The sequence below is a fragment of the Colias eurytheme genome, chromosome 7, assembly GCF_061535395.1.
Source record: "Colias eurytheme isolate Ceu_HAF_F1 chromosome 7, ilColEury1 Martin Lab GWU primary, whole genome shotgun sequence".
Classification (NCBI taxonomy): Eukaryota; Metazoa; Arthropoda; class Insecta; order Lepidoptera; family Pieridae; genus Colias; species Colias eurytheme.
In genome coordinates, this window is record NC_142986.1 from 464,323 (window position 1) to 482,491 (window position 18,169).

Genomic DNA, 18,169 nt, shown 5'->3' on the forward strand with positions numbered 1-18,169 from the left:
TTGTTCTTTTTATTGATCTCCTCCGTTAGCTGATTTGTCTATATTGTAGGAAACTGCTTCTTTTTATTGGGCGTATTCAGAAAGAAAGCTTGAAACTGATAAGCGCTTATAAGCGCTTATCGGCGCTTATAAGCGCTGGTAACCCGAGCAGGAAAATATATGAACATGCGCTTATAAGCGCTGATAGGCGCCGACAAGTTTCAACAAGTTTCAACAAACTTGTCGGCGCCGATCAGCGCTTATAAGCGCATGTTCATATATTTTCCTGCGCGGGTTACCAGCGCTTATAAGCGCCGATAAGCGCTTATAAGCTTATAAGTTTCAAGCTTTCTTTCTGAATACGCCCAAAGGCTCTAATATAATATAAAAGAAGTTGAAACTATCATTCAAAATAGATCATATTATACACCATACATATGTGCATATTACATTCAAAGTTCTGCGTATTCAAACAATTTTGTACAATTTTTAAGAAAAAAGCTGTGCCACACAAACCCGCGGGCAAGTGTTTCTGTAGCTCATGTGTTATTCTTCTGATTAACATAAAATTAAAGTCTCGTACAAAACCTTCCCGTACTTCTTGAGCCAATTCGTTACAGACATACATACGAATCTTGCCTATATAATATTAGTATCACAGAGTAGTATAGAAAAATGAGAAACATTAAGCAAAAGAAAACTTTTTCAAAATAAATCATTGTCTACTGCTGCCGGAATTACTTTCTAATCCTTCATTTGTTTTCACTGACACCTGCCAGAAGAAAACGACGCTTTTATAACGATTTACATAGATTTGCGAAATTTGCACGATAATAGAATAAAATCAAGATGGTATTCGATGAACCAAATATGAGCGATTCTGGTCTACTAATAAGTGTAGAAGACCTCATCAACCAGGCTATGGGACCTCAAGAAGTTCGTACTTTACTAACTTTTGATAGACTACATATTTTAAGACTACAATTTATAACAAATTTTGTTCATATAATATTATAAAAAATTAATAAAATAATAAAAATCTTTATACATACAGAACAAGGAATATGCTTACGTGTTTTAGCTTGAGGCTAAGAATGAATATTATGTATTTACTAAGAGTTCATATGGCCATATCGTCTAAACTTTAATGCGCACATAATAAGTTGTTTCCAACCCATTAAATATTGATGCCGAGGTCTAAATCGTGACTAATATCAGAAGTGAATTGACTATAATAGTTCATTGTACGTTTATACGCACCGATTCTAAAATGGGTTTATGCAACTTATATAACAAGCAACATAAAACGATAACATATTTTTGTTTTAAATAAATAATTAAAATAATAAACTAAGTAATACAAATTTGATTGTAGATGAACGTCATCAATTTCAAAGTATTACAAATGGTATTGCATATACTGGCCCGTCAACAGCGGCTACTGGAACAACGAGTGGAAATTAGATATACCGATATAGCTCCACCGCGACAAAAGGTAAAGAAAGAGAAGATAATGGAAGAGTCTGGAAGTTCTTCTCCAAGCCCCAGATCACCAAAGGGGCGGATGAGTGGTATTCAAGAGAGAGAGTCGAAGAAGGTGAGAGAACAAAGGGAAAAAGAGAAGGCGGAAGAACTTGCTCAAAAGGCAAAAGAAATAGAAGAGAGGGAAAAAGATAGGGCAGAGAGAGCTGCGTTGAAAGAGAAACAAAAGGCTCAAAAATTGACACTGAAAGAGCAAGAGAAGCTTGAGAAACTAGAACGTAAAGAAAAAGAAAAAGCGGAACGACAAGCGCAGAGAGAACAAGAGAAAGCCCAAAAGATGAGCCAAAAGGAAAAAGAAAAGGCCGAGAAGCTTTCCCAAAAGGAACAAGAAAAAGCCCAAAAGATGACTCAAAAGGAAAAAGAAAAGGCTGAGAAGCTGTCCCAAAAGGAACAGGAAAAGGCTGAAAAGATGAGTCAAAAGGAAAGAGAAAAAGCTGAGAAGCTCTCGCAAAAGGAACAAGAAAAGGCTGAAAAGATGAGCCAAAAAGAAAAGGAGAAGGCTGAAAAACTGTCTCAAAAAGAACAAGAAAAGGCAGAGAAGCAAGCACAAAAGGAACAAGAGAAGGCTGGAAGACAAGCGCTAAAAGAACAGGAAAAGGCAGAAAAACTGGGTCTAAAGGAAAAAGAAAAAGCTGAAAAGCTCAGCCAAAAAGAAAAGGAGAAGGCTGAAAAGTTAGCACAGAAAGAAAAGGAGAAGATGGAGAAAGCTTTAAGGGACAAAGAAAAAGCGGAAAAGTCGCCAAGAGAGAAGGTAAGCATTGCGATAATATTGTCTAAATAATAATTACGAACAATTTTAGAAGTAGTCTTTAAACAGTTTTAAATAATATTTCGGAATCATTGACCTCTTAAAACTATCAAGTAGTAGAAACAGTTATACATATATTTAAACGCATTTTGAAAAAAGCAAAGGAAATAGAATAGAATAAAATCAATTAGTACTTTCGAAATTAAAACAAAAAAATACAATATGTACATATTATTATTAATTTAAATATATCCAGCCAGCTCCTTTGCCTGCTCAAGGCCTGCTCTCACAAAAAAAAATATGGTTTTTTTTTTTTCAGAAAAGAGCTATTCCCTCCGAAACAAGTATTGCAATTTCAGGTCTTTATTTTTATTTTTCATGTTCTATTATTTGTTATGACTTATGTGTATTCGTTAATAAGAATAAATTTATTTTTAGAGGAAAAACGTGGCAAAGAAAAAGTTCTTATTGGTAAGATGCAATTGATTTATAATACAAAATTGATTCGAATATTCAAATATGGAATATTGTTACTTATTCATTTTTCATTTAAATTACAGTGGAAAAAGGTCCAACAACACGTCCTGGTGAGTTGGTTTAAGTATTTTTATTTGCTACAGCAATAGTTCCATAATATCTATGACTTAATTAGGAAGTAGGTACTCATTGATACCCATTTGCTTTTGTCTAATCTGCCACGATTCAAAATTTATCGATACAGAAAGTTTTATTCTTAAAATGGGTAATCTGTACTTATATTATAAAGCTGAAGAGTTTGTTTGTTTGAACGCGCTAATCTCACGAACTACTGGTCCGACTTGAAAATTTAATTCTGTGTTGGATAGCCCATTTATCGATGAAGGCTATATGCTATATACCATCTCGCTAAGACCAACAGGAGCGGAGCACTGCGGGTAAATCCGCGGAGCACAGCTAGTACTTATATAATATATAATATAAAATATTTGTACAACATTACGATGATTATTGTCACTAGAAACATATTCCCGTGGAAGCATCGAAGTAGTAACACAGTCTCAATTCGCGCTCTTGGAGTCAGCGGTAAAAGAACTAAAGGATCTAGTAGCTCCGCCCATGCCTTTGAAACTGCCCGACAATGAAACGCTCAGGAGCGAGCTGGCCAGAGGCAGTGCGTCTTTGCAAGATACCATGAGGGCAATGCAGGTGGGCAAAATGACAAGCGACTTGTGTCATCAAGTATTTATAATTAGGTAATATAATATTATGTGTACCAGTATCTACCGACGAAAAACTTCATGAAATAAGTTTATTCCAAGAATTAACATGGATTAGGTAACTTGAAATTATACAGAAATTGGAATTATCACAGGTTCGAATTAACGAGAGTTGACTGTAAGAGTAGTTTATTTTACAATTACATATATACAAATACATGGATCCCCTCTCTATCACAGCTAAAGTACATGTGACGATTAACAATACAATAATCTTTTAACTATATTTATATAACTAGCTGGTGCGTTGTGCGCGGGCTGCAAGCAGCCCGCGAGCCCCTTTTGCCCCTGGGTTGAAGCAATAGGGCAGTCATTTGAAAATGCATCAAAATCCCCCGTCAATTTGTTATTATTTGCCAACAGCGATTCCACAGTCAATCGGAAGTGCTTATAAATTCCCAATTCAAATATTTTCTATTTTGAAATGCTGTCGACCTTCGAGGGTGCGTGGTGCGCGGGCTGCAAGCAGCCCGCGAGCCTCTTTTGCCTCTGGGTTGAAGCAATAGGGCAGTCATTTGAAAATGCATTCGAATTTCCTGTCCATTTGTTACATCTGCTAACAGCGATTCTACAGTCAGTCGGTAATGCTTATAAATTCTCCATTCAAGTATTTTCTACTTCGGGAGGCTGCCCACCTTCGAGGGTGCGTGGTGCGCGGGCTGCAAGCAGCCCGCGAGCCTCTCTAGCCTCTGGGTTGAAGCAATAGGGCAGTCATTTGGAAATGCATTCGAATTTCCTGTCCATTTGTTACATCTGCTAACAGCGATTCTACATTCAGTCGGTAATGCTTATAAATTCTCCATTCAAGTATTTTCTACTTCGGGAGGCTGCCCACCTTCGAGGGTGCGTGGTGCGCGAGCTGCAAGCAGCTCGCGGCTCATCCCAGGGCAGAAATCTTCAGTCATTTGAAAATGCATTTGAATTTCCTGTCCATTTGTTACATCTGCTAACAGCGATTCTACAGTCAGTCGAAACTGTTTCATCATTTTGAGGTGTCTAATCGATAACGGGCAGTGACTTTTCATAATAAACTGTTTAAGAGTTTACTTAACACGCTCGTCGCTTCGCTCCTCGCTACCTATTTCAATATTTACGCCGGCCGCTGACGTGACTTGCTCGCTTCGCTCGCTTGGCTAGTGCGGTAGTTCAAAAGTTAACCTAAATGGCTCGTCGCTTCGCTCCTCGCTACTTCTTTGAATATTTACGCCGGCTGCTGACGTGACTTGCTCGCTTCGCTCGCTCGGCTAGTGCGGTAGTTCAAAAGTTAACCTAACTGGCTCGTCGCTTCGCTCCTCGCTACTTCTTTGAATATTTACGCCGGCTGCTGACGTGACTTGCTCGCTTCGCTCGCTTGGCTAGTGCAGTAGTTCAAAAGTTAACCTAAATCGCTCGTCGCTTCGCTCCTCGCTACTTCTTTGAATATTTACGCCGGCCGCTGACGTGACTTGCTCGCTTCGCTCGCTTGGCTAGTGCAGTAGTTCAAAAGTTAACCTAACTCGCTCGTCGCTTCGCTCCTCGCTACTTCTTTGAATATTTACGCCGGCTGCTGACGTGACTTGCTCGCTTCGCTCGCTTGGCTAGTGCGGTAGTTCAAAAGTTTACCTAACTCGCTCGTCGCTTCGCTCCTCGCTACCTATTTGAATATTTACGTCAGCCGCTGCCGTGATTCGCTCGCTTCGCTCGCTTGGCTCGTGCGGTAGTTCAAAAGTTAATAAATATTTTCTACTCCGGGAGGCTGTCGACCTTCGAGGTTGCGCAGTGCGCGGGCAGCAAGCAGCCCGCGGCGCCGTCTTTTGCCGTTGCTATTCAATTACCCTTCCTACTATGGAAATTTCCATACAAAATTTTCGAAAAAAAAAAATTTCGCTTTTTACCAAAAATTTTTATATGCCTGGAAGCGGACCAGGTTTTGAAGCATTTTTTACTTCGGCGACCCCGACCTACCTGCAACCGGTTCAGAGAGCCGTTGAATTTCGTGATGTATGGAAAATGGAAACCGAGGGTCGGAGAGAAATTCTGAGTATGCAGTTTTGTAAATCTGGCCGATTAGAGCACATAAATCAATTTTCAGACCGATCGTAAAGTAACCGGCGCCACCATCTTGCTTTGAAAAATTGGCCATTTTTGAAAAAAAAATTGCGTCCAATTTGAAATTTCTCGATTGCCCCGGTAGCGCCCCATGTTCCTCATCATTTTTTAGTTCTACACCCCCCACCTATCTGGCGCCGTTTCGGAGAGCCGTCGAATTTCGCGTTGTATGAAACTCGGAAACCAGCGATGGAAACTCGATGATGAGTATCCCACCTTAATGTGCGGCTCGATTAAAGCCCCTGTGCCAAGTTTCAGCGCGATCGGCCCAGCGGTGGCCGTTTTAGAAATTGTATGGCGGCGGCCATTTTTTCCGCCATTTTGAATTTTTTTCACTATCTGTGGTAATTGCTCGAGGTCTACTCCAAGTTTAGTTCGAGCACCCCAGATGTAGCTGCTACCGTTTGCGCGGGCCGTTGACCGTCTTCGAGAGATGAGGGAAAGTTTAAGATTTCGTATTTTTCTGGATATCCTGGGAGCTGGGCGAGTACGAATGCATTATTGGTGTATTTCTCCGTTGCGCCACCTCGTCTAAATTTACGTTTTTATGTTTGCGCCAAAAATGGGAAAATTCCAAAATCGAGCGTCCCACTATGGCTCCCTGGTAGCGTCCCAGGGTGGTGATCATTTTTAGTTCCGACACCCCCCACCCAACTCGCACCGTTTCCGCAGGCCGTTGGATTTTCCAATGTATGAAAGTCGGAAACGGGAGCCCGGAGCCACTCGAACGGGGCACCGATCGATTCGCCGGCTCGAACAGAGCACGTGTGCCGAATTTGAGACGTAAGGATTCATAAACGGCGATTTTGGCAAAGTACGGCGGCCATCTTGTTTTCGCGAAAATCCCCATTTTTCCACCACCCCTGGTAATCGCCACCAGTTCCGAGCATTTTTCGTTCAGACACCCCCCTCCAAGTGCCACCGTTTTGGCGCACCACCAGGGGTCCACTTGGTATTCGAAGGTGATCGAGATCGCTATATTTTTCCTCTGGTCACTCGGCGCACCTCTACACGATCACGTCAAAATCCCCCCCACTTTCCCCGTAGTTTCCGAGAAAACCGATGTCAGTCAGTGAGTGAGTGGTAGTGTAGCTTTATTAACTATTAACTATATTTATATAATATGCAATATAATGTTTCGGGGAACCATATCAAGCGGTTTACTGAACAAAAATTTAGTGATTTGCACCAAATGGATGATATTCCCAAGCTATAACGTGTTCAGGTGGACGCCCGAGTGCTCGCCGCAGAGCAAGCGATCAGCCGCATGACGGGGCTCCTGCTCGCCATCGCGGGGGCGGAGCCCGACGATCTGGACAACTTGCTGCAGGAGGTGGAACAGAAAAGAGCTGCGGCGGAGGCTGAGGCGGCTGCTGTTAGTTTATCAAAAATCAAATAAAAAAAAATGTGTGCGTGTACTAGTTTACACACGTAAGAAGTGAAACTTCTTTATGACCTTATTTTCAAAAAATAATTTACTATATAACTTTACAGAAATACGTCGAATCACGCGTGGTAGGGATAAGAAAAAGATGGCGCGTAACGGAAAAATGTCACGCGTAACGAAAAAATGTTACACTCAATTTTTTTCCAACCCCGATAAAGAAGTTTCACTTCAAAAATATTTACCTATTGTGCACCACACGTACGTACAAATAAGAATATACAATATTTTAATTAAAGAGAAAGAGCACAACAGGTTTAGCCTATATTGAAAAAAAAATATTTTAACGCGCACAACAAAAATCTATAAAAATAATATTTACTTTCGTTTCCTTACGTTTCAATTTCTAGCTTTACCCAATTGTTTATTCTAATTAGAAACTTTGCACACGTGGCAGTCGATTTGGCGATGGAAAAACCAACTTTCCTCCGCTGAAAATTGGTGTTCATTCGAAACAATAATACCTACCTGAAATTAGCGGATTGAACTACACAAAAAATAAAAATTTATTTTTTAGAGTAGTGCTTTATGTTAATCTTTTCATTTCCTTCAGTCCCTAAGTAGCTTTAAATTTTCCATCTCCTACCCTACACAACGTCCTTTACAATTGTCCTATTTTATTTGTCATTTTTGACGTCTATTTCGCTCCAGGCGCTAAAATCGCGGCCATCATCAGCTCGCAAGTCAGTACTGATCGACCCATCAGCCAAGCCCTCAGAGGCGACGGGCATGACGCGGCTCATGTCACGAATGTCCACGGCATCTATGCCAAGACCGTCCATGTCTATAATGAGGAAACCATCGTCTTCTAAGACGTCGTCTGATGCGGATGCTGTCACTCATGATGAGATGGCGTGAGTTTATTTTGATTTGATTTTTTGACGTGACAACGTCTTATAATTCGATAGAGCCGGCTGCACGCACGAAAAAACATGACTCATGCGGCGTTACCTCGCTCTGAGGCGTTCCATGTAAGGCTTGAAGTGCAAGCGAGAGCGCGGAACGAGCGACAAAGAAGCACAATCGGTCTTAAGACGTTGTCACGTTTAACAGCTATCGTCAGTAAACCGACTTTACAGACAACCAATTTTTTTTTTTTTTACTTTTTATTCATGTAAATTTATAAGTATTGGCGAATAGTCATTATTGATTTATGTCGAGTCGTGACTCGTGAACCCATTTCGATTTTGTGTACGCGTAGAAATAAGACTGGTGGTAATATTGACTTGTAAAATCACTGCAAAGTAGAACGGAAAGTCGGTTTCCACTGTCCCTAATACCTATTCTATGCTTAGATCTTCAAAACTGCGGAACGGATTTTGATGTGTTTTTTTATAGAATTATTCTAATAAATATCGAATTATAAACTATGATTTGTTAATTTGGTTATTGCACGTGAATCTTCGAAGAATAAATGCTATTAATATTGTCAGAGACTCCATACACGAATTGCGAGAGGAACTAATCAAAGCTATGAACACGATGACGAATAAAGCGACGGCGAGTGCAGACAATGCTTTGTACACTGCTAAAAGTGTTGGTAAGAAAGTAACGAATATATCAAAGAAGATGGTTTTTCTTTTACATAATATTAGTTGTCAATGTACTAATGCAGTCAGAATTGGATATAATAATAAAAGATAAATATGCAGCAATTAATGAGACATAAAATAAATGACAATTAATATATTCATTTTTAATAATTAATAACATCTATAAATCCATGTTCATTTCTTTACTTAATAACTTTTACACGAAATGGAATAACGATTCCGAACCAAACGAAAAACGAATATTATGCTCAAACCTTTAATTTTTTTTTATTTAATCCATCACAGAAAACTACACTACCATTTTGCACGCCTCATAAGCGAAGCGTTGAGGTGGGTACTACTGTCACTTCGCGCAAAACATCTGATTTTTCAAACTTAAAATGTCTTTATGTATCATACATTGCACTTCACTACATAGTATAAAACAAAGTCGCTTTCCCTGTCCCTATGTCCCTTTGTACGCTTAAATCTTTGAAACTACGCAACGGATTTTGATGCGGTTTTTTTTAATAGATAGAGTGATTCAAGAGGAAGGTTTATATGTATAATAAGATCCATTAAGTAGTGGAGAAGTACTGTTATTTTTGAGGTTTCTAATGTGATGTCGTAAAAAATTACATTTATTCCGCTTACATTGCAAACGCAGGCTGAACCCTACGAGTTTTATCAAAATAATGTACTAAGTATTATACACATTGAAAAGGTCTACAGAAAAGTCCGCGATGGTATATGTCTATCTCTTAGAGCTAGCGCGCACCACGACTTTCTGCAGCGTGATTATTTTATCGCAGAAATACAACGTATGAGTTACTATGACAATGCGCGCACATGCGATTAAATAATCACAGCGATTTTAAAATTGTGATTTGTCACATTTTGCTGCGACTGCTCGCGACGCGATTGTCGCGAAAATCAAATGCAGAATATGAAATTGTATGGTACCGCGCGCACTGCGATCATAAAATCGCACACTCGGGCTCGGCCGGCACTTCACTTGTGTTTCGTCTGTCCAACAGTAAACATCGTAGTTGTATAGGTAGGTACTGTTTGGTAAACATAAGCTCAGTAATCTGTCAAAAGTTTGAATTTATTTATTTAACACTTTATTGTGCAAGAAACAAAATATAACTAAGTACATAAAGGTTACAATAATAAAAAATAATAAAAAAGCACAATGGGCGGCCTTTTGGCGGAATTTTTATTCTATAATAGCCAAAGAATTTTTTGGGATACATCCGAAGTTCATTGTATTTCTGATAAAAGAAACCATTGACAATTCTATCTGCTGTAAAAGGATGAGTCCAATATTGACGAATTTTCTTTTTTTTTTCTTATCCTCCGAAGTAGTAAATAAAGACAAGCAACTTGTACGAAATCAATGATGAAGTGAGTAATGATCACTATTAAATTATCGCTGTGCGCGCACCGTACTCTCTGCGATTTTCTACAGCGCGATTTTGAAATCGTGTCGCAAAAATTAAAATCGTGGTGCGCGCTTGGCCTTATGGATAACCCACAATAACTGTTTTTTGGCATTTACTTTTTACGACAAATAATGGCTAATTTTAGAAGCGATTTTAACCAATACAGCATTAATCCTTAACCAATTAAATACCATGGATACATTGTTCATTTAATATAGATCTATATGGCCCTTTACACCGTATGATTTAAGTGAATATTTTCGAAGATATTACAGATTTAAAAATTGCGGGACGTAGCGTTTGCGGCCGCCCGGCTATGTATTTTATACCCGTGCGATGCCGGAGGCCGGAGCGGGCCGCTATATTTTTATACCTATACAACGTTCACAATTTTTCTGTAGTGTATTTAGTATCAGCATTGCACCCGTGCGAAGCCGGGGCGGGTCGCTAGTGTAAGATAATACATACACACACATATTAAGAAAAAACACTATTTTTAACGTTCATGATATTTGTGATGTCATTTTTGTTATTTAAACTAGTTAAAAAACAGTTTAAAAAAGTTCTGTCTTGGACGTCCGTGTGTCTGTATGTGCGGATCCTTTTTCTTGTTAACACGATAGCGACCGAAATACTTTACTAATCGAGTCTTTTTTTTTCTCTTACGCTTGAGTATGCTCAGGAATAGAACCCTTTCATTTTTCAGGGTCTGATTCGATGTGGTTTAATTGTTATTAAATAAACAAAAATAATAATTAATAAATATTTATTGAAAAAAAATTATGAGGCGTGCACTTTTGGATTTTCCAAATTATTTTAAATATATTATTAAATATTTTATTGTATATTCCTTCTCTAGCTGATAAGCTAGACATAGCTCTATCATTGGACTCGCGCATATCAACGCTACACTCTCTAGCGACGGACTACGCGGAGCAATTGCATGGGTTCGATGCCGGGTTGGCCACACAGGTAATTTTTATACAATTGCTATCCCTAATAATATTATAAATGCGAAAGTAACTCTGTCTGTCTGTTACGCTTTCCCGCTTAAACCTCTCAACCGATTTTGATGAAATTTGGAACAGACAATCTTTAGACCCTGAGAAAGAACATAGGCTACCTTTTATTGCGAAATATGTACCACGGGCGAAGCCGGGGCGGACCGCTGGTAGAATATATAAGGAATTTACGGTTGTCCACAGTGGAAATAATACTGTTTTAAATTTTTAAACATTTTGTATGGAGGCTGAAAATAATTTGATTTGATTTTGATTGTTTTTTCAGATGCAAAGTTTCCGCGAGCAAATGGTGCAAATGCGAGCCGATCTCAAGAGCGGTCTCACACTACTCGAGAGTGTTAACAATAATGCTGAAACTGCTGGTAATACGATTGTAGACTTGTAAAATATGTTTTTAATTATTACTATGTAGCTGTCCCGGCAAACGTTGTTCTGCCTTACTCTAATCACTTAGGGGTATGAATTTAAAATAGATGTTGGCCGATTCTCAGGCTTACCCGATATGCACAGAAAATTTCATGAGAATCGGTCCAGCCGTTTTGGAGGAGTATGGTAACTAACATTGTGACACGGATATTGTATTGCTGAAAAATTTCATCGTCATATACATTATTTTTTTCCATAGTGTGTGATTAGCTTGCATATAACTGTGTCTGTGATATAACTTAGTTCTGAATATTTTAAAAATCTAACTTAGAGCTATTACGATAAGTTGAAATCAAGCACTTGCTAGACTAGCAAGTTATTTCAACTGGGACTCATATAAAGTGCTGTATTTACTGCATAACTTTAGTGAACAACCGTGATTGTGAAAAACGAATTTAAGTCACAGAAAGACATATTAATTATGACTTTATCTATTACTAGCTTCCGCCCACGACTTTGTACGTGCATCCCCGTTTTTCCCCGTTCCCGCAAGAATTTCGGGAAATCCTTTCTTAGCGGATGCCTATGTCCTAACATCTACCTGCATGCCAAATTTCAGCCCGATACGTCCAGTGGTTTGGGCTGTGCGTTGATAGATCACTATATCAGTCACCTTTGAGTTTTATATAATTACATATATATAAGTAGAATATTCTTTAACGAATAATTTCACTTTATAGCGGTGACAGAATTAACAGAGAGATACCAAGATCTAGTAACAGAGTTGGACACAACGCTCCACGCGCACCGCTCGCTCACTAACTTCCAAACACAATTGGCTAATGAGTTACATGTTAGTTTGCATTATTAAGTAGTAAGAAAGTAGTATTTTAAGGGCCGATTTTGCAATGCTTGGATAAAACTTATCCGTCCAAGAAATAATTTGAAAAGAGCAAAATGTCTGTTATTAAAATGATACTTCTATCTTTTTTCACATAAATATTAAAAAAAAAACAAAGAGCTAGTAATTTTTGCATTTTTTTCGTTTACAGAGTCTAGTTGAATGCGTGGAGATGCTTCGAGAGCAAAAGGCCGATCGCGATGAAGTAGTCGACGGATTGAGAGATAAGGTGATATAAACTGAATTAAATAGCGAAATTGGTACAACATGAAATAATTTCTTTTTGATAGTAGATAAAATATTATCATTACATAATATTTCAATACCATATGAATAGGATGTGGCGAAAAGTTAAATACCTAAAATTTGTAATACTAGAAAAGCAACACTTATGTTAATCAGATTTTTTAAGAATAGATAAAAAGTCAGTCACGAGGCAGGAATTCGAAAATTTTGAACCCGCGTTAAAAATGTTTCGCATAAGTAATGACGGTGATAAAAATTTTTCTATTTAAAAAAACCTAATTTATTTTAAGTGCTATAAAATTTTTCTCAATCAGTTAAGCTTAATTTTATATCAAGATTCAAACCCCAGTATTTTATCTGCAGGCGGACACCTCCCGCCTGGCTGGTCTGCTCACAGAGTCTGAATTTGCGACAGTTCGAGCTGATCTCGAGAGACGACTTGCTGTTTGTCACGATAAGTTTCAGAGGCAGGATAATGTGTGGATGGTACGGCTATTTCCTCGTCAATTTATTAACTGACTAGCTGTGCCCCGCGGTTTCACCCGCATTGCTCCTGTTGGTCTTAGGGTGATGATATATAGCCTATAGCCTTCCTCGATAAATGGGCTATCCACCGAAAGAATTTTTCAAATCGGACCAATAGTTCCCGAGATTAGCGCGTTCAAACAAACAAACAAACTCTTCAGCTTTAAAATATTAGTATAGATAAATAATAATAAATATTTCGATACACTTTTCACACACGGCACGATCTGATCCCATTCTAAGCTTTCGCTTGTGTTATGGAAACCAGATGGCTGATAAACATACATATATGTATATAATTTTAATTAAATACTTATATAGATAATTAACACTCAGACACAGAGCAAATATCTATGTTCATCACACAAATATTAATTGTTTCGTTGGAAATCGAACCCACGACCAGAGACTTGAAAGGCAGAGACCAACCAAGCCAACCGGCCAGTCATAAGATTAGAAATATGTTTCTTTCGCTATCTATCTTTGCTAGATCTAATTTATTTTAAAATTTTCATTGTTTTGGCATTGTTATCTGCTAAAAAATTTACTGATTATTATTATTAGCGCCCCGGGGGAGGCGCATGTCGAAATGTGGGTAATTACCCACATTTTATGTCAATCTGTGCGATCTTACTTTGACGTTCGTCTGTGCGTTTGTTTGCTGTTTTTGAATGTCGAATGTTGTGTTGGTAATAATAATAAATAAATAATTATTAATTAATTAATATTTATTATTATTAATAAATTAATAATTCTTATTCTTTATTTCAGTGACAATGGACACTCTCATTTTTATTTTCATTATACTTTTCCCATTTTTTCATTAAATCTAGTTTAACAAAATTTAACACAAAATTTGTTTTAATCCTATACATAAGATTTAAAAAATGTTAAGATTTTACAAATAGTTGTCTTCTAGAGAATACTTCATTACAGACGGCCATAAAAGACCTGAACAAGATAACAGACGGCAAGTCGGAGATTATTGACCTGTTATCAGCTCGAGACGAGCTGCAGAAGGAGCTGCGGCTGCTGCAACAGAGGCTGCAGGTGCTGGCTGCAGTGCTGGGGGAGCCTAATGTGAGTGATGTGGGAATGTTGTTTTAAAATAAAAAAAATACTGTGTGGTTTTATGAAACCACGGTAAAAGTGAAACTGTTCGAACGGTTCCGAACACTGCTTTGTGTAGCGCATGTCGCGTGACGGTCGGCTGCCGAGTAGGTATACCTACTCGGCAGCCGCGATACACGCGACATGCGCTACACAGACCAAAAAGTGAAGAGACGATGTAATAAAAGTTTCACTTTAATAATTTTTATTTGCATAAATGTGTTTTTTTTGTGGTCTGTAGCGAGGAAAGTGTTTGTAAATAACGACGGCAGCCGTCGATATGTGGCAACGGCTGAAGTAGCCTCTGCCGTTCGCAACTTGCCGTTCGTGTGTTTGAACTCTTAGATGTCTCGGTCATGTTTTTATGAATAATGGTATTGCTTTTATAAAAAGGTTTTGAAGAAAAAAAAATTTTTTTTGTTTATCTAGGTATATATTACAATTACGTTGATAGGATTTTTTGAGGCTTTGAGGATAGAGAAAAATATTTTGATGCGAATGAATCAGAAATTATGGGAGCCTTTAGGTGGGTGCTTTTAATCAAGCACTTGCTTTTAAGGTTGCGTATACGGATTGTATTTTGGTTTTGGGGTCAAATAAATGGATGTCTATATTTATTGCACGCAGGCGGCGGTAATAAAGCGCAAGCTCGCCACTGGCGCTTCATGTGCGGCGTGTGGAGCGCCCGCGCTCATGTCGCCGCGTGACGTCACACACGGCGCGCCGCCCAAACTACCCGCATTGCGGGCGCTAGTGACGGGGGAGAGGGGCGAGGGGGAGGGGGAGAATAAGGGGGAGGTGTGTCTGAAGGAGTGGATGCCGGCTGAGCGGCCGGATGATCGGTGAGTTGGGGAGGGAGAGACTATAGATAGATAGAATGGGTAATATATTAAGAGCTCTTAGTGAGACGCTTTACCAGGGTGAACATAGTTCACCCATTCGTTCGCACTGTGAGATACTAGCCCTTCCGTTAACATCGATAAATAGATAAAAAACAAAATACTACGGCAATGTCGTCGGCTACGTTAGATACGTAGCAGTTAATAATATGGATATATATACAAACCAATAGTATACCCAAATAGTCGCCAAGTCAATTAGATTCCAAGTTCTGTTCAACTCTCAAGCTCTCAATTAAAAATGAGCATATCAAAGGTTTGACGAAATCACCAGGAATACCACGAAATACGGAATACATTTTTACTTAAAATACTTAGTGATATTTAGTTATTTGAATGCTATAAAATTTAGTTTTTTTTAAATCTAACCCAACTTGCGATAGCGATAGTGATTTTTCTTACTGAATCAATCATTCTTTATTTAACTAGATTTGTTTAATAAAACGACATATCAAAAATTTTACTATATCTGCCTCATTTCATACCCTTCCCAGTTCCCACTACTATACTTCCCAGTACAAAATGTATGTATGTCTATAGGCACATCTGCCACCGCTGGTGCGGCGGGTCCCACACACTGGTCACAGGCTGCACGCGGCGGGAACAAGCGCGGGAAACTGAACACAGTGTGCCCACTAAACGGTATACTGGGTATGGGACTGATGGACGGGTGAGTTTAGTTTTAAAAATAATCTGTCTTAGGACGGCCGTACACGGGCGGCTTCAAGCAGTTGAGACCAACGGCTTGAAGCCGCGACCGCGCGGTCAACTATAGTTAATACATATTAATATTTGGGCAGCAAAACTCTGCCCAAATGTGTATGAGGCAGAGTTTTCTTATGAGCGTTACAGCCACGAAATAAGATTAATTTTGAAGGTGCTAATTTCAGTGGATAGTTTATACAACAATCGGACATAAATTTAATTTTTACAAAAATTTCTTAACAAATCGATAAATAATTGAAATCCATTTTGGACATCCAGGACTTTCATTTATCGATGTTCGACTAATCGAATTGTAATTCCTAATTTTATTACAATAAATTATCTCCCCAGCTGTATATGATGGCAGACGAGTTGCAGCCGTGCATCGAATGCAACGAGGTGAACGCGAAGGTGCCTGATGATGTACCGACCCTGGACCTTGGAGCTGGCGATCAAAGTAGGAGACTACCATTTACTGTAACACTAGCTTTCCTCCCGTGGCTTTACTCGCATTGTAAAGGAAAATAGTTTCAGTTTCCGTAGGATTTCTAGAAAAAAATATCCGATATTTTTTACCAAATTACATCAAATAAGTAGGTTAGGGATGAAGTAAAGACCAACAGACAAAGCTACTTGCGCTTTTATAATATAGTAGGGATAGTAGAAATGCGTTGTATAAACTCCAGAATGGCAATACAAAAGTCAGGTAATTGCCTGACTCGGGTAAGAGACCGAGCGAGACGTAATCTACACGTAAAGTCACACATGTGCTTCTTATTTTTGGCTTATATCTTCACACATTATATTTAATTTTATCTGATAGATGAGCTTAACAACTACTCTTGACTATTGCAACATAAAGTCTGTATATTTCTTTACAGATCCTCAATGAAATGCGGTTACATGGAAATTATGAAGAACAAAAAAAGATTTAAAATTTACAAATTTCTTAGCCATTGTATTTATATGCATATAAAATTATGTTTGATTGAAACAGACAGTTTTTTATTTTTCTTGTTATTTAGTGTGTAACCCAATACCTTTACCATCATACATCTATATACATAAATGGAAACACATACTTATGTATGATCAATTATTATGTATCTCTAATTTTCTATTTTATGTCTACATATTTGAAATAAATTGAATTTTATGTTTAGGTCCTGCAAAAAAATAACCACTAGTAAATAGGTGGGTAAATAAAAATGCGATATTAAATTGAACTTTTTATTGTAAAAATAAATAAATAATTTACATTTTCGAAGCGTATTTACACCTTATTCGCACGTCTAGAATAATTTAAATAAATAGTTTTATTTTATGAAATATAATTTAAGCATTTATATTGAAAGCAAATTTATATAGAACTTTGGAATTAATATAAGTTACTGGTATTGGATTATACGGAAAATTAAAATAATATACAGCGTGTTCTTCTTTATCTCTAGAAAATATGGATAAAATTGACCGAAGAAGCCCAATTTTTTAAATATTTTAGTTTTTGACAAAATTGCTTCGTACTTGACGTAATCAAGTTATATTCAATTTTGTGCGACACGTAAAGCGATGGAAATCGTTCAAACGTTAAAATATCCTCTGGGTTAAAAACTACAACAAAATTTTCAAAGAAGAAACACACTGTATTTAAATAATTTCTAGAAATTTAATATTATTGTACACATTCTATTATCTACTATCTTATCAGAAATAGGTAATGAATATAATTTATAAAGAGTACATAATATGATTATATCAGTACAAAGTAAGAAATAAGAGCGAGCGCGCACGAGCAACTTTGTCTCCGCAACTATTTTGTCTCTCCACCCATGGGCTAGTATGAAAGTGCGCGCACGTAGCGACGCAACTCCCCATACAAATTGAGAAATAAGAGAGACAAAATAGTTGCGGAGACAAAGTTGCTCGTGCGCGCTCGCTCTAAGTGGAATGATTTTAAGTTTAATGAACTTGTAAAAAATATTTTCAACCATCGATCCTGAAATTATGTTAACGATTTTAGTACACCACATTACAATTTATTTATTCACTATAGTGGCATGGCAATACTGTTTGTTAAATATGTCCTATACTTATAAAATCTAACATTATTTTATTTAAAGTTAAAATCACTCATAAATTATTACATTATAATCACAACTTATATTATTTATCGATAAAAGTCATCAATTAATAAATAACACTAACTATGTAGTAATATAATTTAAAACTGTTTAATAAGGCAGCTTGCAAGTCTAATTCCGCGTTTCCACCTGCAAGTAGACTTGCAAGTTGCTGTCAGACAGACTGTCGCACATTTCTTGCGGAAGTTTTCTTGCAGATGGACAGGCGGCCTAATGCTGC

The 18,169-nt window shown here is 37.9% G+C and overlaps 1 protein-coding gene across 1 annotated transcript; it reads left to right on the forward strand.

Moving 5' to 3' along the window:
- The first annotated feature begins 1,319 nt into the window (after positions 1 to 1,319).
- On the forward strand, positions 1,320 to 16,336 carry LOC149906857 (uncharacterized). The gene is made up of 17 exons (XM_090103838.1): positions 1,320 to 2,272; positions 2,589 to 2,628; positions 2,708 to 2,740; positions 2,830 to 2,856; positions 3,267 to 3,454; positions 6,839 to 6,985; positions 7,709 to 7,911; positions 8,491 to 8,597; positions 10,894 to 11,006; positions 11,322 to 11,418; positions 12,163 to 12,275; positions 12,475 to 12,552; positions 12,933 to 13,055; positions 14,031 to 14,174; positions 14,832 to 15,046; positions 15,644 to 15,773; positions 16,160 to 16,336. The coding sequence occupies exons 1-17, from the start codon at positions 1,355 to 1,357 to the stop codon at positions 16,334 to 16,336; spliced, it is 2,853 nt and encodes a 950-aa protein (XP_089959964.1). The 5' UTR covers positions 1,320 to 1,354.
- The last annotated feature ends 1,833 nt before the right edge of the window (positions 16,337 to 18,169 follow it).

Coding starts and splice junctions, on each gene's coding strand:
- LOC149906857 (XM_090103838.1), top strand. CDS start 1,355: ATGAACGTCATCAATTTCAAAGTATTACAAATGGTATTGCATATACTG. Junction 7,912..8,490: donor GTCACTCATGATGAGATGGC/GTGAGTTTATTT, acceptor TAATATTGTCAG/AGACTCCATACACGAATTGC. Junction 15,047..15,643: donor GCTGAGCGGCCGGATGATCG/GTGAGTTGGGGA, acceptor GTATGTCTATAG/GCACATCTGCCACCGCTGGT.